The sequence below is a fragment of the Mucor mucedo genome (assembly GCF_025094135.1).
Source record: "Mucor mucedo strain NRRL 3635 chromosome Unknown EV154scaffold_87, whole genome shotgun sequence".
Classification (NCBI taxonomy): domain Eukaryota; kingdom Fungi; phylum Mucoromycota; class Mucoromycetes; order Mucorales; family Mucoraceae; genus Mucor; species Mucor mucedo.
The window spans coordinates 88,144-113,211 of NW_026252371.1; the positions used below are offsets into that span (position 1 = coordinate 88,144).

At 38.0% G+C, this 25,068-nt stretch overlaps 10 protein-coding genes across 10 annotated transcripts; 8 read left to right on the forward strand and 2 right to left on the reverse strand.

The window, feature by feature from the left end:
• Positions 1 to 1,030: 1,030 nt before the first annotated feature.
• On the reverse strand, positions 1,031 to 1,806 carry EV154DRAFT_425915 (uncharacterized protein; the record flags this gene model as incomplete). The annotated part of the gene is made up of 2 exons (XM_051596275.1): positions 1,031 to 1,515; positions 1,575 to 1,806. Coding segments are annotated over 2 exons (717 nt in total), but the record flags the coding sequence as incomplete, so codon positions are not given.
• Positions 1,807 to 1,812: 6 nt separating this feature from the next.
• On the reverse strand, positions 1,813 to 2,604 carry EV154DRAFT_311904 (tryptophan synthase beta subunit-like PLP-dependent enzyme). Its single transcript, XM_051594911.1, has 3 exons — positions 2,445 to 2,604; positions 2,335 to 2,388; positions 1,813 to 2,284 (listed from the first exon to the last, which is right to left on the reverse strand). Exons 1-3 carry the CDS (start codon positions 2,543 to 2,545, stop codon positions 2,020 to 2,022), a joined length of 420 nt encoding a protein of 139 aa, XP_051454763.1. The 5' UTR covers positions 2,546 to 2,604; the 3' UTR covers positions 1,813 to 2,019.
• A 305-nt stretch (positions 2,605 to 2,909) lies between these two features.
• Positions 2,910 to 4,666, forward strand: EV154DRAFT_425825 (Fanconi anaemia protein FANCD2; the record flags this gene model as incomplete). Its single annotated transcript, XM_051596268.1, has 7 exons — positions 2,910 to 2,991; positions 3,131 to 3,167; positions 3,225 to 3,321; positions 3,515 to 3,916; positions 3,975 to 4,138; positions 4,217 to 4,346; positions 4,400 to 4,666. Coding segments are annotated over 7 exons (1,179 nt in total), but the record flags the coding sequence as incomplete, so codon positions are not given.
• Positions 4,667 to 5,216: 550 nt separating this feature from the next.
• Positions 5,217 to 8,543, forward strand: EV154DRAFT_425834 (Fanconi anemia protein FancD2 nuclease-domain-containing protein; the record flags this gene model as incomplete). The annotated part of the gene is made up of 11 exons (XM_051596270.1): positions 5,217 to 5,491; positions 5,546 to 5,891; positions 5,956 to 6,183; positions 6,248 to 6,313; positions 6,370 to 6,498; positions 6,551 to 6,802; positions 6,871 to 7,032; positions 7,088 to 7,381; positions 7,455 to 7,599; positions 7,666 to 7,712; positions 7,773 to 8,543. The coding sequence occupies 11 exons, from the start codon at positions 5,217 to 5,219 to the stop codon at positions 8,541 to 8,543; spliced, it is 2,715 nt and encodes a 904-aa protein (XP_051454765.1).
• Positions 8,544 to 8,985: 442 nt separating this feature from the next.
• EV154DRAFT_448062 (uncharacterized protein) lies at positions 8,986 to 10,914 on the forward strand. Its single transcript, XM_051597148.1, has 2 exons — positions 8,986 to 9,359; positions 9,414 to 10,914. The coding sequence occupies exons 1-2, from the start codon at positions 9,084 to 9,086 to the stop codon at positions 10,893 to 10,895; spliced, it is 1,758 nt and encodes a 585-aa protein (XP_051454766.1). The 5' UTR covers positions 8,986 to 9,083; the 3' UTR covers positions 10,896 to 10,914.
• A 1,134-nt stretch (positions 10,915 to 12,048) lies between these two features.
• On the forward strand, positions 12,049 to 15,603 carry EV154DRAFT_518016 (uncharacterized protein). Its single transcript, XM_051602572.1, has 3 exons — positions 12,049 to 12,100; positions 12,177 to 15,064; positions 15,131 to 15,603. The coding sequence occupies exons 1-3, from the start codon at positions 12,073 to 12,075 to the stop codon at positions 15,527 to 15,529; spliced, it is 3,315 nt and encodes a 1,104-aa protein (XP_051454767.1). The 5' UTR covers positions 12,049 to 12,072; the 3' UTR covers positions 15,530 to 15,603.
• A 939-nt stretch (positions 15,604 to 16,542) lies between these two features.
• Positions 16,543 to 17,080, forward strand: EV154DRAFT_484207 (ribonucleoprotein-associated protein; the record flags this gene model as incomplete). The annotated part of the gene is made up of 3 exons (XM_051598637.1): positions 16,543 to 16,545; positions 16,611 to 16,776; positions 16,866 to 17,080. The coding sequence occupies 3 exons, from the start codon at positions 16,543 to 16,545 to the stop codon at positions 17,078 to 17,080; spliced, it is 384 nt and encodes a 127-aa protein (XP_051454768.1).
• A 515-nt stretch (positions 17,081 to 17,595) lies between these two features.
• Positions 17,596 to 18,583, forward strand: EV154DRAFT_311989 (uncharacterized protein). The gene is made up of 3 exons (XM_051594912.1): positions 17,596 to 17,727; positions 17,785 to 18,120; positions 18,218 to 18,583. Exons 1-3 carry the CDS (start codon positions 17,661 to 17,663, stop codon positions 18,451 to 18,453), a joined length of 639 nt encoding a protein of 212 aa, XP_051454769.1. The 5' UTR covers positions 17,596 to 17,660; the 3' UTR covers positions 18,454 to 18,583.
• Positions 18,584 to 18,785: 202 nt separating this feature from the next.
• Positions 18,786 to 19,379, forward strand: EV154DRAFT_425866 (uncharacterized protein; the record flags this gene model as incomplete). The annotated part of the gene is made up of 2 exons (XM_051596274.1): positions 18,786 to 18,885; positions 18,955 to 19,379. 2 exons carry the CDS (start codon positions 18,786 to 18,788, stop codon positions 19,377 to 19,379), a joined length of 525 nt encoding a protein of 174 aa, XP_051454770.1.
• Positions 19,380 to 19,736: 357 nt separating this feature from the next.
• EV154DRAFT_518024 (uncharacterized protein) lies at positions 19,737 to 21,625 on the forward strand (the record flags this gene model as incomplete). Its single annotated transcript, XM_051602573.1, has 1 exon — positions 19,737 to 21,625. A coding segment is annotated over exon 1 (1,775 nt), but the record flags the coding sequence as incomplete, so codon positions are not given.
• Positions 21,626 to 25,068: the final 3,443 nt, after the last annotated feature.

Consider the following 25,068-nt stretch of genomic DNA (forward strand, 5'->3'; position numbering starts at 1 on the left):
CTTCATCCTTGACTGCTATAGATTTTTTATCAATGATGATACGTTTTTTTTTCTTTTTTGAGTACCAAGTATGGTCACTGTTTCCCGCTATTTTCATAAGTTGGGATAGTCATACCAAAAAAAAAAAAAAAAAAAAAAAAAATCTGGTCGGGGGACTTCATTAGATGGAAAGTATATTCTTCTTCTGAACAGCATAAAGGCTTATTATCAATAATCAATTGCACTACATTTTTATCGTTCTATTTATTGCTTTGTTCACACTAGCTTGTCCCCAATTTGAGAGTAAGTAAGTTAAAAAAGTTAACGTGTATATTAGGAACGAAGCATAGAGCAGAAGACTGGCCATGAAAACTCTCGTATTCTATGCTCTCATAGAAACGAGTATTCGTCTCGATAAGGAGCATCAGCACCTGTAAATAGGTACCTCAGCATGTCCACCGGATCCAGCACCTGAATCTAAAGCCATCAGGTTGATAAAAACATCACTGAAGACGGTGAAATTATTCAAGAAGTTTTATTCTAACAACCAAACCTCCAAGCTGTCTTCTTCGATGTGTAGGTCAACAGATGTTTGAAAATTCATCAAGTAACTAGAGTTGCTTCATGTGTAGATGATAAAACAATCGTGATACAAGATTTGTCTGTAAAGATCATACACAGGGGCGCTGGTGAACACCATCAACCGACTATATCCGCAAAATGCTGAGAAGGTTACCTGAAACTTTGTCGAAAGATTTGTGAAAATGATTAGTGAATTAAATCAGCCATAAAATGTCATAGTTCGTATGCCGAAAGCAATATTTTGAGATAAGAATGCATTCGTGACACAACAATTATTCTTTTCGAATTGATGGAATTTATCAGATCCGAATCATGATCAAATGCAAAATGTGTAACCTTGAATAAAATGGCCATGTAAAATTTTTATACTTCTTTACACTGAAAGGGACCTTGACCGTGAGAATTGGTTTGTTCTTTTTTTTTAAAAAAAAAAATGCATTAAATTTATGGTACATGGGGTTTGTGTAGTTTATAAGGTATTGTCTGATGGAGATGCGTTTACAATAAGCATGTCTTCCTCTTCCTCTTGTGTACTGACTTGAAAAGAATCTTCCATAGGTGTATCAGCGACTAATTTCTGTTGTTCTTGCTGCTGCTGCAACCGTTGTTGTCTATTCGATTCTTTTACTTTCTGTTTATGACCTTGGTTAATTTTAGTCAGGTTATCAGAAGAGATACCTAATGGTTCACTCATATCTACGCTCTGAATATGCGTCAGCTTGTCATCCATTTTCAAGAACACTTCACCGCCACTTTTAACAATCACTGGTGGTCGATAGAATTTCTTTCGGTACTCGTCTAGTTGTGACAGACTTATATCTGATCCACCAGTTACCAAAACTACAACATCACATTCTTGTCCTAGAGATGGTAAAATATCACGGATAAGTTGGGTATAACATAATGATAAAACTGCTCCGGATGCTGCTTCTACAATCATTTTTGTGTCCTCTGCTCATTGCATATTTAATATTTCCATTCATAACCTCATTTACAGCATAGTTTTATTTTACCTGCAAACAGTCTTACTGCATCAGCAGCCATAGCATCACTGACAGCAAATGGTACTACAGGATGCACCAAACTCAGTTCTAATGATTTTGAGCTGACTGTACTCGCCGCTAGTCCTGAAGCGATGGTAGATATTTTAGGTAAAGTGACCAATTTGCCTGCAACAACTGATGCCTGGAATGCATTGCTTCCATGTGTCTCTACTGCAATAACAGGCACATTTTTCCATCCAATATTTTGTAAGCCCGTGATCACACCATTCAATAACCCACCTCCACCAACTGGACATATAATAGCTGCAGGAGGATTGCCTTGAAGTTGCTCTTTTAATTCACGAATAATGCTGGCATGTCCCTCCCATATATCTGAGTGATCTGCAGAGGGTACGTATACGCTGCATAAATAGCTTAAATGAAACAGATAGACTTCTCTGTAATTTGATTTATATTACCTATTTCTTTTCACTAGCTTCCGTGCGTGTTCGTCTGCTGCAGGCCAATCCTCGCCATATAAAATTAAATGAGTTCCTTCCAATCTCACTGCATCGCAAATCGAAGCTGCTGTGTCTTTGGGCATGACAGTAATAGCGCTCACATTCAATTGTCTAGCGCAATAAGCCACTGCTAGTACAGTGTTGATACCAGACCCACAAACGAGATGGATATCCGTTCCTCTCGACTGTACTGCCTTATAACAAAAATTACCAATACCTCTATATTTTCCTTAGTAAAAATGAGAAACATAAACACGGATATACTTTACCTCATTTTGACGGAGCCTGACGGCTGTACATTTTCTATTTTAAAGTAAATGTTGCTAATGAAGTCGGATTAGGTCCTTTCTTTTTGTATTGGCACCTAAATTGACTTTACCAGTCAAGTTTGATACTAAGTTTTGGCGAATGAATCAACGGCGTTTGAACGTGCAATGCTTGAGAAGAACGTTGTTGCTCGTCATCTGAGTATTCTTCCATTTGACTTTTGTCGTGCTAAAAAAAAAAGGAAAAAGAAAAGAAACGAACTTGTTAATGGACTGTCTGATTTTCCGCACGTGTTTTTTTCTCGACGCGCATTACTTTTCAAACCAAAACATTTTACGCGGCGCGAAAGCTTTCCTTTTCTTGATTTATTTATAAAATGCTATTTCAACAGCTATTACAAGAGTCAGGTTGTCAACTTGAATCTTCTTCGACGATTGTATTTGGTACACCAGCAAATTACTATTTAACAATGTGTTATTAATACATTTTGAAAGAGGTCGAGCCTGTCCTGTTTCGCAGATCGCTTACAAATAAATTGCGTAGTCAAGCAAATGGAGTAGACGAATTCAGCCAAGACCTGCAAAGCTATACAGAGGATCCAGAAGTCTTTAGAAAATGTTTATTACCTTCTTCAGTTGCTGACAACGTACCAAAAACGAGTCGGTATGACCTCTCTTAGTATTCATAAACGCTTATATATTAACTTTTTCTTTTATAGAACCTCCAGTTCAGAGAGTTTATTTAAAATCCTTTTGGCTATTGATTCAATTCAACCTGATCTCATTAATTACTTGTTAGAACGACTTCCTGAATTTTATGTTGAATTAGAAAACGAGTAATTATCCCTTCGAAATATTACATGCCCTCCGATTAACACATTGTTGTCAAATAGCAACTCTAGTTCTTGCACTGCAAGATTAATTTTACACCAGCTACGTTGGCTGGATTACATCGCCCAGCCTGAAGTCCTGACAGAAAAATTGATCGAGGTGAGTCAATAAAAAAACTTTCGTTACTGGAATTTTTTTTGTTAAACTGTAGTAAAAAGATCATCCAAATCACACCATCCGTGATACAGCATGAAATTATCACTTCTTTGCCTGATATGGTGAATGATTCTGAACACAAGGTATCTGTGATAATGCCTCTTGAAGATTTATCTAAGGCTAATAGATAATCCAGCCTATCGTAGTTTATCTGAAGGAATTAATGCACGAGAATTCTGATTTGACAGTTTCCATATTGGACGCACTATCTAACTTGACACTTCATTCAGAGAATTTGGAAGATGTAAGAGAGACCGTGTTAGATCGATTAGAGTCTGCCAAGCTTGCTGATTTGGCTGTAATAGTCAAATTTATGCTCCAAACTGTTACACCAAGCACTATCGATGTTGTTGTATACGGCATTAGACAAAAATTAGATTTTAGATCCTTGGGCAAAGTACAGAATAATACGGGGACACAACAAAACAAGAAGGAGGCACCGGAAGCCTTAATTGTCGAGTCGATTAAATTGGGGTTGCAGTTTCACAAATTTGTATGTGATTCTTGGTTGAGATCGATTGTAGCACTAGAAACACAGGTTTGTTCGATTTTTTTTATAAAAAAACAACGTAACTAACCTAATTTTAAATGAAAAGCGCGAGCACAAAGTAATAGATATGCTTGTATTGATTATTTTGTATTCCATGACATCCATGAAGAAAAAGGTCGAGGCTATTATCAAGAAAAAGATTATTCAAGGGAGCATCACAGCCGCATTGATCCAAGAAACAATTATGTGTCATTCCGACGGATTGTTAGGGTAATATTTACAAAGTGAAAACAAAAAAATGTTAGGGATTGAAAGTGGTGTTAAAATGCCAAAATATGCTTCTTCTAGATACTGGAGTACATTATTGTCCTTGTCTGAAAGCTTATTGCGATCGTGTCAGCAAGTGAGTGCTATCTCACCGTGTGCCAGTACCTTATATATAAGCTCGTTCAAATCCTCCGACGTATATTACAGACAGGTAAATTAATTGATAATTCTAATAATTGACAGTGGGTATTAAGGTGAAAATAGGAAATAATTGGGGCACTTGTGACACATATTGGCAGTGGTGTAGAGGCCGAAATGAATGTGGCATTGAACGTATTATTGAAACTAGTAAAATTCAATGTTTCGAGCGTAGCTGTATACAGTGTGTTTGTGAAGGGTATTTTGGATTACTTGGATAATCTGAATTTGTACCAGATTCGTACCCTCTTTGACATCTTTAGTTTGCTCGCATTAACGGTAACAAGAGACCAACTAATTGCATACGTGACCTCGCTAACCCCTTTTTCGTAGACTGGCAATGCTGATTCCGATGGTTCAGGTAACTTGTGGTCAGAAATTCAAATTGTTATCAGAAAGCAATTGTCAAATCCCAGAGAAAAATACAAAAAAATTGGTATTATTGCATGTCTGTCATCTGTCAAAGTATTAGGATCACGAGAGCTGTGTAACGATCAAGCAGCCGCAGGATCTAGTAACTTTTCTGGAAGATCCTCTCAAGCAAACAATGCTTCCAGACACCCTATGATAAGAACTGCAACCAGTTTGTTAGAATTGGCACTGAATTTTTCCCAAGAAAATCCCGTAAGTTTTCTCTTCCCTTCCGTTTTTTTCCATATTATTTATCATACTAATTATACTTTAGGATTGTATCGCCTTGATCTATGATGAACTAGCTCATTTGATCAATGAAGATGATATCGATGAAAGACTTCAAATATGGATTAAGGATAATATGACGTCTGACTTTACTGAATATTATGTCGCAGCCGAGTCAGATGCGGATACATACATGGAAAATATAAAAAATAATACGTACTTGAAATTGGAACCTGAAAGAAAAATGAATATAGACGAGGATGATTGTGAAATTGTCGTCAAGATATTTGAGCTGATTTACAACCCCGATATAAAAGCCAAGAAACAATTAATGGTTCCCATGTCCTCCATTTTTAATCTGATGCAAAGCTGCGAAAAGAGGTTGAATAATGGAAGCTTACAGGATGTTGATGCTCTGTTTGGATGTGGTATCATCTTGTTTAATACTGAGGACTTGGATGATATATCGTCTGAGGAAGTAGAATACGCTTGCGATATGTTATTCTATACAATCAATTGGTAAGTCGGAAATCTAATGTATTATATCATGTATAATAATCAACCATGATATAGGTTCCGAGAAATTATAAACGCATTCATGTTTTCTCGAGAAGACAAATTTAGAGAAAGATTAATAAGCAGATTTCGCAGTATCCTTGAATTAGAGGAGTTACTTCAAAGGCTGTTGAAACAATCGCCCAGGTATGCGCCTGTGGAATTCCACGCGACTGCACCTGCTTTAAATATTAGTCACAAGTCCTCCTCTCAGATTATCAGTAGCCTGGGTACTCACGAATCCCAGGAAACGGCTACCAGCGAACCATCCTTGGGACAAAAAGCTTTCAAGAAAGATCATAAATCAAGCACAATGAAATTTAAGTCGGTTGATGAATTAAGACCTTATATGAGAGCTTTTCATGTAAGTTGTCATGGATTGTGAATAATTGAACCGTTGCTTATATTATACATACATACACATGTAGCTGCACCTTTTAGAACTTCTCAAATATAACCAAGAATTAGAAGATGAGACAATACAACTAACATGTACCGAAATCAATTACATTTTAAATGACCTTGATGTCAAACTAGATATAAAAATTATGCCACCTCCACCTGTTTTCTTTGGCAAAAAGAAATCTGATGATAAGCATCCCTCCTGTAATTCGACATTGTTGGCTCGAACAGACGCACAAGGTCTGATGAAAAAGGTAAAAAAACAAAAAACAAAAAAGCCATCGCTTGTATATACAGTTTTATTTAACTATTTTTTAGGCTATATTGTATTTACCACCTATTCTTCAAACCCTTGAAGATATATATAGCGAACTACAAGCCAAGGTAGGCTTTTTGTTTCAAAAGGAATCCTAGGAACTCAACTTTGTTTTAAAATGCAGGACATTGAAGCCGGTCGCATCGAGGGTCACGAAGATATTGCGATGAGTATCTCTCTTGTATTTAACATTTTATTCAAATTGATTTCATGGACCGATATTCAAAATTCCGACAATGCCGACATCTTACAGGTAAATGTTTATAACGAATGTTTAGGCCTTGTTAATAATTATCGTATTTTAGAGCATTGTTCGTGTTATCGCCTTAAGAACCGAAAGTACACAAACATCATTCGAAACAGAACTCAAAAATGCGTTCCGATACCTATCTCAATATACAGAAAGTATTCCTGAAGCTAAAACGGCCCTTTTATTATTCAATATATTACAACGGCTCATGGCGATATCTGAGCCCTCTGCGGTATTAAAAAAAAATGCTCTCAATGTAGTCGATCAGATTATTACAACCCGTTGGTTTGACTGGCGCGACATCAGGGTATGACAGGGAGTTAGGATCTATATGAGGAGGTTTTTTTTTATTATTATTACTGACTCGTACTATAGAAAGAAATACCCTACTTAATTGAACAGCGAATAGAATTAAGCGAAGATAGACTGGATTTTCTTCATCAGCTTGTCAATGATATTATACCTGAATTTGAAGAAGCCGGTGCTTTAGAAGGATTTCCATTGCTAAGAGAGGAGACTGTTGTACAGCATTACCAGGTATAGCTTTTGATAAATTAATTGTATTTTTTTTTCTGACAATTGTTATTTGTAGGCTATTATTAATCAAACAGTGAAAGCATTCGATTTGCTTAAAAATACAGACGAAGATGTCGATATCGTCTTGGTTTCCAACGCTCGTATTGTTAGAATTTTTGAGCGAATTACGACCTATGTCAAGACCAAGGAGGATCGTGTATTGATTGGTATCCTGTTAAAAACAGGCCGCTTATTCATTGATCAATTTACAAAGTATTCAATTCCATTCTTCACTGGCGTTTTCAAAACACACAGTAATGATGTTGTAGGAATCTTTAAAGATTTCCAAGCCAGCACTCGTATGTTACAGGTAACAGAGAATATTTAAAAGGAGAAAGAAGAAGAGATCTTTTATAACTTATTTGAACTGTCCAACCATGTAGATCATTTGTTCTCATGTCAAAGTACTGAAAGAAGTTGCACTATCCGCGTATGTGCCGCCCTTGAAAAAAGCATTAGAAGTCGTTATTTATCAAGTTAAAATGCTATTGACTGAAAACCATATATCTCAAAGCGCGTTTTTTATGGGTAAATGAAAAAAAAATGGATGGAAAAGAGCAATTAACACAGAGCTAACATACATTACTATCACAGGTGCATTAAAACATCGAGACATTCGTGGTGCAGAAATCTCATCTCAGGTAGAATCATCCATGGGCTTATAAGAGTTATAGGGACTAACAAGTAGCTCATATATACAGATTCCTCGTGAAGCAGACGAAGAAGACGAGGTAACATCAGATAAATCCGATCAAGATGTCGATGACAACGAGGATGGATATCCCATCGGCGAAGAAGAAATTTCTCGTGGTACAAATAAACAAAAAAAACCCAAAAAGAGCGTCGCGAGAAAAAATACGTCCAATGTTGTTAGTAGAAAGAGAAAGTCAACATTATCTACCTCAACTACAGCTCAGCAAGCTCGCACATCTAGTATTGTTCCTTCTTCTTCAGAGGATGAACAGGATGACAGAGATGATGCAGAAGAAGATGAAGACGACGAAGAAGAAGCTGTTGTCGTGAACAGAAATAAAAATAAGCGTAATAACAAGCGAAGAATTCAAGAAATAGAGGAAGAAGCAGATAAAGTAGAGGATGATGAAGAAGAAGAAGAAGAAGTAGAAGAGGAAGTAGAAGAGGAAGAGGAAGAGGAAGAGGAAGTGGAAGAGGTTGAAGAACCTGAAGTTATCCTAGTTAATAAATTCAAAACCAAACGCAAAGCTCGTGCTACACAAAAAGAGAAAGATGTCGTGGATGATGTTGAATCAAGTAATCAAGAAGAAAGCAATCATGAAGATGATAAAGAAAATGAGGCAGAAGAAGATGACGATATGCCTCCATACATCCCTCCATCCCCGCCTATAAAGGCACCAACTGCCAAAAAGAGACGATTAGGTCTCGGTCCTCTCATTAAATCAACAAAGAAGAAAATCTTTAATTTGACTGGTCCCTCTGATCAAGATAGTGATTAAGTTATATAAATTGAATAAACATTAACCGATATTGCTTAAAAAAAAATACCTTAACGTTGGCGGTTAAAGCGTGTTTATGCATGCTGGCGATAATTTTATTTTCTTCAATAGTTGATTAACAGATATAGTTCTAGTTTTTTTGTTTTAATTTACTACCTTCTTTGTGGTCCCTTTCTAAGCAAAGTGTATGTTATACGTATGGCTACTATTATACTTGTGTTTATACAGCCAAAGGTATGACTTTTTCAGTAATTATCCCATCACTAGAAAAAATAATGGTGCTGAAAACAACAAAGTTTATTACACTAAAAATATAATCTAATCGCATTGTCAGTCGGCATGCTTTTTTAAGAATAGTTGAAGGCTACTCTTATATACTCTATTTATAAATATTGATATCGTCTTTTCTCGATTTTTATTCTCTACCGCAGCCATCAAAGTAGTGGTCTTGATCCTGTGACTTGCACTGCAGGAGTTAAAAAAAAAAAGGAATGAAACACACGATAAAAAAACAGTTTTTACCTTTTACACCAATTTAAAATGAATACAAGACTAATTTCAGACTTAAACAAAATCAATCCAAAGTTTGAGGGTTACAAACTTAGTCCTTTCAACAAGGGATTACACCGTACCGACTTAATACAAGAAAATATTCAAGTACATAAGGACGCCAATGACCATCGCATGGGGTTCCGCGATCTTCAAGCACGTATTCGACACTCTCATTTAATTTACGGCTTCCCACTAGACCACACACGAGGCTCTGCATTTTGTATAGACCAAGACTTCAACTTATTCATGATTGTTTATAATAAGGTATGTAAAAGCTGTCGTTGATAGCTTGCATGATACTTAATTATTTTAATTTAGATCACAAAGCAAACCAAATTTCACTCTATTACTGAATTGATAAAGCCATTACCAGTGCCTGCATTCACTGAACCAAGTGACATTGTACCTATCGAACCCCAATTACCTTCAGTTATTGCTCTCAGTACTGAACTTGTTTTGGCATCCAATGGTGTTGGTGATATTGAATTGATTGGATTGGAAGAAAAGGATGGCGCGATGTTGGGTACTTCATTAGCATCAGTATGCTATCTTGGCACAGGAAAAGAGGGGATTACGCCAGTTCCTTGTGTTTTATTAACAGCACGTCAGGTTAAGGATAAAATTATTATGGTCGTGTATAGCCATACTGCAACCAAAAAGACCGAATTCAATATCGCCACATTGGAGATGAATATTCCTACTCCAGAAACAGAAAGATTATCGGATGGCTCATTTGTACTTATGTTGAAGACGCTACATATACAACAAGGTGCAGAAGTACCTGTTTATTGTGCAATCACACCATCCGGAAAACGCTGTATACTAGGAAGTGAAACGAAATATGTTAAGGAAGGCTATGAAGAAGTGGCTGATGAGAATAAAATGCAAGTAGACGATCCTTACAAATGGAACCAGGATGGATCTGATATAACCATTGTTTTTGAGCTGCCTTCCGAGACACCTAAATCGAGCATCAATTGTAAATTTCTTGTGGATCACCTCAGTTTATTAGTGAAATCTGGGGATGAATTATTAGTATCCTACCCCTATCGTAAATTATGGAGTACGATCCGCCCCGATGAATGTTTGTGGACTTTTGAATCTGGCTTGTTGACTTTGTTTATTACAAAAATGGATGAAAATACACGTTGGCCACAATTATTTGACCATGACGATGGTGTTTTAGAGAATTTATCGCAGGATGCCTTATCGGAGATCAAGTCAAAATTGGAGAGGCTGACTGCGTCAGAAGGTGCCATGACTTCTACTTCACAACCAGCTCAACATCCAGCTTCTACAGATATGGATGAGGAGATCGACGAATCAGGCCAGCCTATTATATTTACTGTATATGATACAGAGGGCACAATCGTGGATGAATTTCATTCGGGCACTTACAATTGGATTTGCAAATCATACGATAAAACAAAACGTTTGCCATCTATCTGTCTTCAAATGGATGTTGACGGCTTGGTTTTTTCATTCACTGAAACCGTTGATCACAGGATAGAAATCAAACATGAAGCCACTTTCGACGCATTTGCGTTTGTACAAGCTTCCAAACGTGATGGTAGATTTACACTTCATGATCCAAACTTTAACTTCACTTCTATTATTGAAAGCAGTCGTAACGCTTATATCTATTTTCATCATGATGATAAGAGAAAAATTGAAGTACAAACACTAATTGATTTAACTCAAGGAAACGATGTGGATGTTATTGGCGCTCAGCTACTGCTGGATGATACACTCATGATACTTACTGAGACTCAAGTTATTGTTATTGAATTGATAGAATAAAATATTTCTTGTTTAAATCATATGGATAATAAGCGTCCAATTTTTATTATTATCATTGATTTTAAATGTTTAAAGGTATTGAGAAGAAAAAAAGCTAAAAGTTCTTTAGGATTACTATATTTGGAATAAATATTTCCTTCTCCCCTGTTCCTGAATAAGGTCACTCATCAGCATGAGAGGTATGATGCATGCCGCTGTTTTTTAAGATGGGAGAAGCTATTGCGCATCAGATTTGATTTCACTTACTATGACGGTTTTATCTTGCCACGAATTCATCTTCAAATAGATTTCTATATGAAGTAAGGCTGTAACAGATTAACTTGTTGCATATCCACCCATTCATGGGGATGCGATTTTTGGACGAAATCGTTTCATTGGATCTAAGCGGCAGCTATAACTGATCTCTCAAACCAGTTTTTCCCAATCTTTGATACATTTGTAACAGTGAAAGAATGTATAATTAACAAGGAAAAAAAAACCGGTAAAAAACTTAACTGCAAATTAAGCGGAGATACCCACAATTAACGCAGTAAAAAGTAGTAGTGGATGTTACTAGAATCATCATGCGCATGAATGGTCTCCCACTATTTATAAAAAAAATAGACAGTAATAATAATGATGTCTTCAGACCACATCCTTTAACGCGTTTGTTGTCAGAGCTTTGGTCCGAAAAAAGACGCATAAACAGACAATATAAACAGGTGGAAGTGACATCATTGTTCACTACATTGATTGGTAGGAAAAAGTAAAAGATATCACTATGGCGTTAATGCTTATATCAAAAATATATCTTATCAAAGCCACATCTTGAAATTGGCGCAAAAAAATAGATGTTGATCATCAAAAGTAAACAAATTCACCAAGGAAAGATCTTGTTCACAAGTGTCCAAATGAATGCTACTTAATTTTCTATTGATCCATATAAAATATTAAGAGATACATTCAAGTTTAGTGAAGGATGGATACATTTTATGACCTGCAGTATGCATCCCAGACGATGCTTGATTTAAGCAATATGCATGATTTTCCCATACAAAAAAAATATTTTTGTGACGTAGCCAATTTTTTTTTTACTTGTAATTTATTGACGCCTTCCCTTTTTTTTTTTTTTTTTTTTTTTTTTTCTCTCTTCTTCTTCTTCACACAGTTTTATTGTTTTTTGTGTATAAAAACAAGTATGTCTACTCCTACTAAAAACTTGAAAGGTATAGTCTTTTTTTTTTCTTTTTACGTTCCCATGCAAAAACCAAACGCGGTTGTTTAAGTCTTTATTTTATGTAGTAGACATTGGTCGTAACGACATTGCCGATCATTCAAGCACAGATCAACGATCTGTTGTTACAACTAATGCCGACATCAAACACAACTCAGCTGTAAATACCCCGCAGTGTCAACATGACTTAAATGTGTCTATTGATCTCGACTCAACTGCGACAACAACTGCGCACGGAGGCAGTTTAAATATTACCAGTACCACTAGCATCAGTTTTTCTGACATTTTACACCAAGAATCTGCCACTTTACCACCACATGGCAACCGTTATTCAGAAATACCCGGCCAAACTCAAATTACTGATGAAGTCATTAATACCCCAAATGTACCACACGTTCCATGCGAGTCTGAAGCTTTCAATCAACCACAGGTTCCAATTTTTCAAGTCAACCCCGAGCCCGAATCAACCATCCAACCTGAACCTGCAGGATCAGCTCAACCAAGCCGTATTCAACCTTTAGATTCGCCTCCTCAAGTAATTAAAGTGGAACCTGAATCACCGATTCAAAACGAACATCGAACACGCATGGAACCAGTAACATGCAGTCAAACATTTTATTCGCCTGTACATGAAACCAATACTGGGCTTCGATCCCCTATCAAGGATGATTATACCAAATTTGGATACCCCACTTTGGATCATAATGTTCGTTCTTCAACTACCGGAAAAGAACACACACTCTATAATCCACTGGGAAATCCAGAACATAGCCAAAAGGAGCTTCCATCACATAATCAACTGGGACATATACCTCTTGAGCTCCCATCATTTTCTCAATTGGCTTCATCCACCTTTATGTCTGCACAAGTAGAGCTTCCACCGCTTGGTCTTCTTCCTCGCTCACCCCTCATTAAACCTAAATCTGGACTATTCACTCATCCTCAACCTGATTTGGTTTCTCGCTCTCAGGCCGCTTTGATTCCTAACTTTGGGATTCCATTCACTTCTCAATTAGAATTCAATGCATCTTCTCACAATGAACTACCTGTTCGAGAGGCATCAGAACTTGTGGCATATACTAAACCTTCTCGAATTCATGGACCTCAAGCTCTTGGCCAGGTTAATCTTAAGCCAGCTCATCGCGGTTCTCCACAACCGGTATCACACAGTGGTCATGAACCACCTACTGAGCCAGGTCCAGCCGCTCATTCTGAGCCTAGACCATCCGCTCATCATACTACTGATGTAGAAGTTGACTCCATGCCCGGTTTATTTTCATCTGGGAATCTAAACGTCTTTGGCACTGCTGCTCCAACTCCAAGCAGAAATCCTTTTGAGTTTCCCGCACCTGCCAGGTCGAGAAAAAAGAAGGTTCCATCTGGCCGTGCTGCATCTCTTACGGGCATGGCTTCTAGTATCCAAGGAAACAATCCTCTTACTGAGCCTGTTAAACAGATCGCTGAAGCGCCTCTCGATCTGACTGATGGGGTATCTGCCAAATTGCCTTCCAAAAAGTATGTTGATATTGGTGCCGATAAGATCAATGTCGAGTCTCCTGCTGATGATATTGATGCTAAGTCTGCTGCTGAAAAGGTTACCGGTCATCCTACTGCCAAAAGCCTTGCCATCAAACAGGTCACTGGAATTCCTGCTGAAAAACCTATGTACAACCCGGGCCAATCACCTGCTGTAGCACCCACTGTAGCGCCCACTGTAGCGCCCACTGTAGCACCCACTGAAGTACCCACTGAAGTACCCACTGAAGCACCTATTGCCGAAGTATCAACTGACGTATCCACCGAGGTACCTGTGGAAGTGACTGTGAGAAAGAAGGACCCGAGGGGTAGAAAACCCAAGCCAAAAACCAATCCTGAAGGCATAACAAAGCCTTCCAAATCAGCTCCAAAAAAGAAGGCAATCAAGGCCACTGAATCTGGTGAGTCGTCCAATACTCCCACGATCAAGAAGTCAAAACGTCAAGCGGATAAGCAAGCGTTCCTTAAGGCCGCCGCAGAAGAGGAAGAGAGACGGGCAGCTGCTATGTCCATTCGACTGGTAGAAGAACGCATTGCCATGGAAGTGGAGCATGCTAGACAGCTTGAACTTGCTCAAAAAGTCCAAGCCGAGGCCATTGAGCAAGCGGGCCATGTTGAAGAAACCAGGCTCCGTCAACCAGACGAACCATCCCCACAAGTTGAATTGCTTCAACAGGACGAGCCTTTCCAACAGGCGGAATCTACACAACAAATTCCACGTGATGTTGGTATCACTAGCCAACCAGAAATCATTCATATTACGGACACTGAGGTCGAAGTCTTGCCAAAGAAGCCAGTAAAGAAGAAACTAGTAAAGAAGTCAAAGAAAAATCCTACCAAGGCCCGTACCATTGGCCAAGAACCACTCTCGGAGCCTGTTACTATGGAAGAAACTGTGTTGGAACCCACCCAAACAGGCAGCCATTCCAAAAAGCAAGCTTTCGGCAAAGACGTTTCTGTTGGTCATTCTCGACGTGATGCTAACGATGAGTATGTACCCCATAAGGATGGTCAGCCCACCTTTAAGACTTTGACTAGTGGCAGGAAGAAAAGAGCCGCTGCAACCCCTGTTTCATATAAGGATTATGATTTGGATGATATTGAGGAGGAGACACCAAGGAAGAAACGTGAGAAGAAATTGAATCCGAAGGCTAAAGAAGGATTGTCAAGCTCTTCAAAACCGGCAAAGACTATTGTTGCAAGACCCAAACGATCTTCTGGTAAAACCAAAGAAGTAGAGGAAAACGGTCCGATGAATGCAATTTACATTGACACGGACGATGAAGTTAAAGAGACGGAGATTGCGCAAATCGAAACTTCCAAGCCTATCCAAACTCAAAAATCATCCGATGTTGAAGATCATAAGCTTATGCGATTGTTGCAAAGCAAGGATAGCAAACTGGTCCAAGCAAACTTTAGGGTAAGTTTAATTTATATCCAAAGAAGAAGAAAAAGTTCGAATTGTAACAAACATTTTTAATTGTAGCAATTGATCCCGGAATGGCTGGCTGCTTTTTCAGAAAAGGATAAGCAAGAGCTTGCCTTGCTCCTTCCCGAGGCTGATCAAGTCATTAAAAACAAGAACGTTACGATTAGGTCTGACTTTGGACAAGTGTCTACCAATCATTGCTATGAAGCTGCAGAAAAGTGGCAGGATATTTTATTCTTGGGTGGTTTCGATCCTGAAAATAAGTCTGCAGCTGTCAATGTTGAGGATGACAGCTTCAAAGACGATAATTATGAACAGCATTGGGGCGATCGTATCGCAAAATTTAATAAGGAAAAAAGAAAGCGTGAAGAAGCCGAAGTTGGCCACTCAAAGGTAAAGAAAGCAAAAGGAAAGGGCAAGGCCTCAAATACTCGTCGTGGTCGCCCACCTAAGTAAACCCACCCACCCACCTACTCACGTTAACTCTTTCGAGTTACTGATAAAAATAAAAAAATCATTATTACTTCAAATGTTTCGGTTTATGGTTGGACGGGGGTAATAGAGTGTCTAATTGTTAAAGTGCTATTGAAAAGTTAAGTTAAATAGTAATACCTTCTAGAGTCAAGCATTCCTTCGGCTTATTAATGAAAATTTGCCTACAACTTTTGTTTTCGTTTTTTGGCCTTTTCATAGTATAAGAATCTGATTTAGTCAGAGATAACGGATGGTTCTGCATGCGATAGAGATAGGGGTGTAAGTGGTGATACATATTGTTATGGGAATCACCAACAATATACAGAGTCTATGCCATGTTGGCTTAGCCTAAATTAGAGTGCTCCATAGGAAACTTATTCTGGAAGTAGACATTTGTTCGTTTTTTTTTTTTTTTTTTTTTTTTTTTTGGTTTTCAAAAGTCTCGATTTCGTGGCCGAACACACGCTACTTGTTGAATAACAACAATCTCTAGCAGACGCAATACTTAGATTGTGAAAAAGCTGGTTAAAACAATGGGAAAAACAATAAAGCATTATTGACTTGAAGAAAAGCAATTTAGATCCACTATAACGAGAATAATCTTTAAACCAGTTAGGAATTAGCTCGCTGTTTACGAGGCTACATAAGGCCAGCCGTAGGGAACTAAAAGATTAAAAATCTTTAACAAACACTTAAATTCTCGTATAACACACAGGCAATTTCATTTGTAAGGACGAATTGTACATCAGCGATTTCGAAAGAATTTAAAACACCAATGTCAATTCAATATTGAATAAGGAACACCACTTTGTCTGATGGATGGTGTACAACGTTCTTTTTTTTTTGGCTTTGCCGGCGTTTGTAAATCAGGTTTTTTGACAGCTAATTGTGACGGTTGAAAAAAAAAGTTTTTTTTTTCGGCCTATTTTTTCATATAAACGTGAGTGAAGACTTCAATAAAACGTTTTTGTTGTTTACTTCATACTTTCTCACAAATGGTAAGTTCCTTTCAAAGGTTAGAAAATATAAGAAGCTGTTGCTAATATAGTATGCTTTTGAACAGTCTGCTCCCGTTAACCCCAAGGCTTTCCCTCTCGCCGATGCCGCTTTGACCAGCACTATCCTTGATCTCGTTCAACAAGCCTCTCACTACAAGCAATTGAAGAAGGGTGCTAACGAAGCTACCAAGACCTTAAACAGAGGTATCTCTGAATTCATTGTCATGGCTGGTAAGTCTTATTATTTTTGAGTTTGGGAATTGGAAATTGGGAAAAAATTTAGATCAAGATCTAACATTTTTTTTTAAAAAAAATTATAGCTGATACCGAGCCTCTTGAAATTCTCCTTCACTTGCCTCTTCTCTGTGAAGATAAGAACGTTCCTTACGTTTTCGTTCCTTCCAAGACTGCTCTTGGTCGTGCTTGTGGTGTTTCTCGTTCCGTCATCTCCGCTTCTATCACCACCAACGAAGCCTCTGATCTTAAGCCTCAAATTCTTAGCATCAAGACTCAAATTGAAAAGCTCCTCATCTAAATTAAATAATACATAATATTTCCCCATCCAATATAATCAAGTAACATTTTTCTTGGTGATCTTAGACGGGTGCTGAAGACCAACAACAACAAAAAAAACTAATACTTTTTTTTATTTTTATTTTTCTCAATTTTCTTATTATTATTTTCTTATGATGCACTCCAATCTGTGAAAGAAAAGTTTTATTTTGGTGTTTTTTGTACATCCTGTAAATAGCATTTAAAATAAACAAATCCTTTTTTTCTTATAAAAGATGTCTATAAATAATTTCATACATTGGGGTCTGTCCGTCTGTCTATATATGCTTGTTCTTACTTGCTCCAGTCTGTATGGATAATCCCTGATCAACTTTTCGGGTATACATGTACAGAGCAGACTTACTTGTTTGTAGATCCCTGCAGTTACTCTACCTTTTGAACTATCTCCTGTCTTTGAAGGGTCAACAAAGTTAAGGGGACTATTGTGTGTGTATATAAAAGGTTATTTATTTTTTATTTTTTCCTCATCTTAGTTTCTATATCTCTCTCTTTTTATACATAAATATACAATATATATTTATCATTTATACTATATCTATAATATGAAGTCCACCGTTGCCATGACATTATTAGCCACCGTTGCCATGCAACAATTGGTTTTAGCCCAAGGTATATCTGGCATGTCATTGTTCTTTTAGAGAGTATTAACAATAGGAATCGATTTAGATGCAGTCAATGTTGCTACCGTACCTGCTGTACCTACTTTACCAGCTCTTGTTACCGACATTTACTGGTGGAAGACTCTTTTGACTGGTGATGAGATCTCCAATTATTTAACTGCACCCGCTACAGAGGCCGCTACTGCTACTGCTAATGCTGCCGCAGCCGGTGCCACTACTACTACTACTGCTGCTGTTGTTGCTGCTGCTACAACAAGCGAAAATGCTTCTGGATCTTCTGCTGTTGCTAGTGGTAGTGCATCCGTATCAGGTTCATCTGCCGCTGTATCCGATGCTTCTTCAGCTGTTTCCGATATTTCATCATCATCCGCAGTGGTAGGAGGTAAAATATTGGCTGGGGTTCCTCCTATTTTGAACATCCCCTCCTCCTCTCTTTTTTTCTTATTCTTCTTTTGTAACTAACTCCTGTCTTTTTCTAGCCTCTGCTACTCCTTCAGTTGTAGCTTGGTCAAGCTCTTCTTCCTCTTCTTATGCAGCAGCATCTACCGTTGTTCCAGGAAAGTCAACCACTGTTGTTTTACCTAGACCCAGCGGATCCGTCACTCAACCTTCCACAAGTGCTGGTGCAGCCAACAGTGGTGCCATGATTGCTGCTGATGTTGGCAAGGTCTTATTCTCGGTAACAATTGCGGCTGTATTAGGAAACTTTTTTTAAATTAAGCAACACAAAAAAAAAACCCCCCCATACAAAAAAGTTCATTCTACTTGTTCTTTACCCTCCAATAACATTAATATATAATAAAAAAAAAGTAAATAAAGAGAGACTCTTGTGTTACCCAAAACAAATCCGTCTAAAAATAAAAAAGGAGAGAAAATCAAAATCAAAAAAAAAAATAGCTATTTAAAACCCCCTTTCATTGATACCTTTTCTTCTTTCTTTTTCATCTTTTTTTTTTATCAAACTAAATCCTCCATATGAAATTCATTGCTATTGCTACTGGTATTGTTGCTGCTTTGACAAGTGTTGCTGCACAATTGACCTCTCCCATGCAAAACTATAATGTCAGTAGCCCCGTATCAAACGAACCCTACGTGATGGGACAAATTTTGCCTTGTACCATTCAATTATTTGAAAATGTGATGTCAGGTAACAGAAAGGGAAACAATGAATATATCAACCAAGTCTCAACCTAGTCTTTTCTTTTTTCATACATAGATATCCAGCTCTCTATTAATCTCGAATCATCTGCCATCAATAGTAATGCTAGTTTTGTGGTTGCCGCAACTGTTGACGTCTCAAAGACCACAGCCAGCGCAAAACGTAATGGCAATGTAACCTTCTATGAACACTCAGTAAATTACAAGATCCCTACTACCCTTATTCCGGGATCATACAAGGTTGTCTTCTTAGATTCTCGTACAAATACTCACCTTGATGTTCCCATCAATGTATTACCTGTTGCTTCAACTTCCGTCGTCAGCAGTCCAGTTATCACAGGTGGTGCTTCTGCTACACCTGCTTCACCTGGATCCATCTTTAAGGAGAGTAACGGTAATGGTGTTGCTGCCATGTCTCCTGGTTTGGCTACCAAGGCCATTGTATCTCTTGCTTGCGTTGCTGCTTTTGCTGTAATGCTTTAAGTAAGGGGGCCCATCATCTTGCACGTGCAGTTGCAATTCTTTGTTCAACATGGAAAAAAATAATTTCGGGAATGAAAAAAATAAAAAACAAGATACACACACGAACACACACAAACATACACACACACACATACACATAGTATAGGCTTACTCCTACTTTTCTCCTATCTATTTCTCTTTTATATATTTATACAATTTTTTTTTTTTTTTATTTTTTTACTCGAGTATTAATAGCTATTAAAAATAATAAAACGTCTCTTTTGTAACTTTTAAATATATCTGTAAGAGTTGTGTAACTAGGTACTAGGTACTTATACCTAGACCAAGCACATAATAATAAAACTCAGTTTATAACCTATCTTATTCCGCTACCTCTTACATTGGTGGAGTAGCTTAAATAGCGTTTATTGTCTTAAAAACAACCTTGATAATAATCAAATAAAATCAGCTTACTGTTAATTCTTGTCGATCATGTCTTATTCTAATGGAGGGGATCAACCTCATAATCCATGGAGCCTCGATTATAATCAGATCGTAGCTACCGAAAGAAGTAACGACGCCGAGATTCAACACATTCAGTATCAAGCACAACAATTAAAGATGCAATTTGATCATGAAATGGATGCATTACGTTTATCCAGTGTCGAACAATTACGTCAGTCTAACATGAACCATCAGACACAAATTGACAGTATGCGAAAGGAAGTGGAAGAAAGAGAAAGTCGACTGGAAACCACCCATCTCCAACAATTTGAAAATCTTAAAATATTTTATGATAGGCAACTTGCTCAACAAAAAGAGTTTTATGAGCAACTGACCACAAAAATTGATGAAAGAACCGAAAAATTGGAAGATAGAGTTTCGAAATTGCAACATTCATTGGAAATAGCTCACCAACAGCAAAATCGAAATGAGGCAACCATCGTACTTTTGGAGACTCAACTTAAAGAAATGACTACTCGTAGTGAAGATCTGTATGAACGTGCAGAAGGTCTGAATCGGGAAGTTGATAACCTTCAGCTCACTTGTGATACATTGAGAGCTGAAAATCGAAAGCTTAATGAACAAATCAAGCTTGGATTTCCTATTACTGAAGACGCAATTGTAACCAGAACGGATATTGAAAGGGCTACACAAGCATCAACACCATTCTCGAAGGAAAAAATTGTAGGGGAATATCACCGAGGTAACGAATCTTCACACCTGGAACAACATTCTATCAGTACGCATGGTTCACGCATGGAGGAGGATGTTAAATCAGAGAGATTCGAATCTGTCAACAACAGTTGGGATAACCAATCCGTAGGTTCAGCTACACCATCGGTGGTATCACAAGCAAGACATCTGGCAACAATGGCATCAGCCAATCGTGTCAACACAGGTCGGGCATCAGTGGTTAGAAACACGCAATCGCGTAACAAACACCCGACACCAGCTTTTTACGGCACGAATAAGCCTACTTCACAAGAATGGCTATCACAATTTCGTAAAGTAATTTTATATCATCAATATAACAATGAGGAATGCTTAGCTGAGTTTATGATGGCTATGCAGGGTCACGCAAACTCGTGGTGGGAAGCACAACCGGACACAGTCACCAAAAACTTTGAAGCGTTGATAATCGCATTTGAAAAGTTTTATGGTGGATCTAAGGCTTCGATGGCTCGATCCATTGCTACCCTCAAAACCTTAGCACAGAACAAGGAATCCATGGCTACTTTTGGCCCACGTATCATGAATTTGATTTCGACTGTCGCACAGGGCAATGAAGAATTGAAACTTAGTTTCTTTTACTCCGCGGTAGATTCCAAGGTCGCTGATACGGTAATGTCCACTAGACCATCTTCTTTGGTGGAGGCCGTGAATGTAGCTATTGAATTGGAACAAGGCCTTTTGTACAAGAATGGATCATCAGCTCATAGAACAGCTCCAACTACTAAGGTCGACTGGGCTCCAATGACTTCAGAAAACGGGGTAGATATGATGGATGTCGACGTAAATGCGCAATATCGTCATCGCTCGTCCAATCACAAGGACAAGAACTCTTCAGGTTTGAAATGTCATGTGTGCGATAAATCTAATCACGTAATGAAAGATTGTTTCGTACTTCGGGATGCCAAGGCTATGGCTAAGGAGAAGCAAGATAATAAGAAGGACAAGAGTCACCATTCCAAGAAAAAATCGAAAGAGCCTACTAAATCATCACATGCTCAACAAGCCGTTCCCATAGCGAGTAAGGATATTAGTCCAATTACGGATGAGAGTGATGAACTAGACATAGATATTACTGATAATTATTTTTATTTTTTACATCAAAATAATCAAGAAAGTTTGGACCCACTTCGAAATGACAACCTCATCCCAAATATCGCAGGAGGTATGTCCGATGTAACCAATTTTGTTTTGGAAGCCACAACATCAACAAGTCCATCTGGTGATAAAATGAAAACAAATGTTCTGATTGATACAGGTGCTAATATCAGTACTATCACGCAAAAAGAAGCCGAACGACTATCATTGCAGTTCAGTGAAGCAGCACCCTTGAGAATTATTTACGGTAATGGATCAAGTGGATTATCGAAACAAGCCGTGTGGATGCCATGTTCAATTCAAGGTATGGACTTAGGTGGATTCTTTTTACGTGTTGTAAATACGCAGAACTTGACAACTATCTTGGGTATGGACTGGTTATTACAGATGGGATTACTTTTGGACCCGCTGTATAAACAACTAATCCCACGATCAAGTGTATCGGTCAACACACAAACTACTGGTAACGAATTTGAGGGAATACCAGGTGAAATTACGAACATTTTACTTCTATATCCTGACCTTTACAATGAAACCAATATCCAAAGTATCACGAATGCACCAATTGTTCATCACATTGACACAGGCGATAGTAACCCAATTGTATCTCGAAGTAGACGTTATTCGCCAAAAGAAAACGAAGCAATTGAAGCAGATGTCAAGAAGATGCTAGAGATGAACGTTATTAGAAAAAGTAACTCACCATGGAGTTCCAACCCGGTAGTAGTGCCAAAACCTGATGGAAGTACTCGTTTTTGTACGAATTTCAGACCGTTGAATGCTATTACCAAGAAGGATAAGTACCCGTTACCACGAATGGAAGAGCTTCTGGACCGGTTAGGAGGGGCTACGTGTTTTACTAGTATCGACCTTAAATCGGCTTATTGGCAACTATCGATTGCTGAAAAGGATAAATGCAAGACAGCGTTTCGAACAAGCAGTGGACTATACGAGTATAACTGTTTGGCGTTTGGTTTGACAAATAGTCCTGCTACGTTTGCTCGCTTTTTGAATACATTATTACAAAGCGTAACAGAATTCACTATTATTTATCTAGATGATATTTTAATCTTTTCGACCTCACGAGAAGAAAACATCCGTCAAGTTCAAGAAGTTTTAAGAATTTTAGCTCACTGGAACTTGAAGATAAACCTCAAGAAATGTCAATTTTTGGTGCCAGAACTGAAATTCCTTGGATTCATAGTATCTGCAACTGGTGTTCGAAGTAATCCTGTCAAAACACTACCCATACAGAATTGGCCTCAACCATCCAATGTAAAGGAATTACAGCAGTTTTTAGGTATTTGTACCTTTTACCACAAATTCATTGACAATTTGGCAGAAATGGCCGCCCCACTATACCAACTATTGAAGAAAAATGTTCCGTGGGATTTTACTGACAAGCGTAATAAAGTATTTCAACAGCTGAAAGATCGACTGATCAAACTACCGGAGTTAGCTTATCCACAAGTCAACTTGCCGTACGATTTGCATTGCGATGGGAGTAATTTTGCTGTGGGGGCGTGCTTAGTCCAACAAGGTCGTCCGATTGCTTTTGCAAGTTCCACTTTGAATGCTGCTCAGCAAAACTACACCACAACGGAAAAGGAATGCTATGCTGTTGTCTGGTCTTTGAAATATTTTCATTGTTATGTCCATGGAGCCACGCTGAACATTTACACTGATCATGCTGCACTGAAGTCGATTCTAGCCACCAAAGATCCTAAAGGTCGTATCGCTCGTTGGATTGTTGACATTTGGTGTTATGAATTCAACCTGTTTCATAGAAAAGGTAGTGAACATCTCGATGCCGACGCATTATCCCGAATCCGGGTGACGAATGAGGAAGGCGGATATGTGGGATCGGTAAATCAACAAAACGAATCTCCGGCCGATCAACTTCAAGCACAACAACACGAAGACCCAAAAATTAAGGCAATATTGGATCAAGATACACCTATTGAATTACCATTTGTAATCAACGGTGGAGTGTTATGCCACGCCAAGAAGAACAAGCCGAAAGTGCTGGTCATCCCTAGAACAATGGTCCCAAAATTCCTAGAGGCAATACATTGTAACCCCTCAAGTGGACATATGGGTAGGGACAAGACGCTTGCCAAAGCTCAAGCTAATGGTTGGTGGTGGAACATGCGAAGCGATGTTTTGGAGTTTATTAAGAATTGTCAGAAGTGCAAGATGTTCAAAACACCCACACACAAGTACAAGAAGATGACGAGCATTGAAGTAGGTTACCCTATGGAGAAATGGGCTGCAGATATTGCGATTCTGCCAGAATCAACATCAGGAAAGAGATACCTGTTAGTACTCATGGACTATTTTACAAAATGGACAGTAACTGCAGCATTGGAATCGTTTGATACCAAATCGGTCGCCGATGTCTTAATTTTCTCGGTCATCCTTGTATTTGGAAAACCTGGCCAATGGATAACAGATAATGGTAAAAACTTTATATCTGAAGCTATGAAAACAGTGTGTCAGCGTATGGGTATCAAGAAGGTCGATACAAGTGTAGAACATCCGCAATCCGATGGATTAATTGAAAGAATGAATCGTACCATCAAAGCATCTCTATCACTATATTGCGAAGCAAATCCACAAGCATGGGATTTATATTTACCTTTTGTCACGTTTAGTATTAATACTTCAGTACAGAAATCAACCGGATATACTCCTTTTCAAGCTATGTTTGGTCGTCAAGCGGTACTGCCAGCATTAGAAGATTTTCCAAGATTATCATCAAAGGGTTATCAGGCTGAAGAATGGATCGCATACTTAAATCACTATATTCCTATCATTCATGAGGATATCAAAATTAATATTCAAAAAAGCCAAGAAAATCAGCAGAAATATTACAACCGAAACAGAAAAGAAAAAGGGAAATTTGTTGTTGGGGACGAAGTTATCAAAATCAAGATGAAAGATAATTGGAAATTTAGTGAACCTAAATTTTCCGGCCCGTGGAGGATAGTAAAGGAAACCAACAAAAATGGTGATGCCTTTTTATTAGAACTGATTGATAACTCAAAAGCCAAAAGAAGAATTATCAAGACAACAACTGCAAACATTAAAGACATCTATAAAGTTTGAATTAGATATTATATAGAGCGTTTATTAGTATAGTTTAGAAAGTCCTTTTATAAGGGGGACAATGTAAGAGTTGTGTAACTAGGTACTAGGTACTTATACCTAGACCAAGCACATAATAATAAAACTCAGTTTATAACCTATCTTATTCCGCTACCTCTTACAATATCGTTACATTTATTTATTTTGTACCACTCGAGACAGTAATAAATCCAATCTAATTATAAAAAGTTCGGGTTCATATGTCACACAGGTGCCTCTTTTCTTTTTTTTT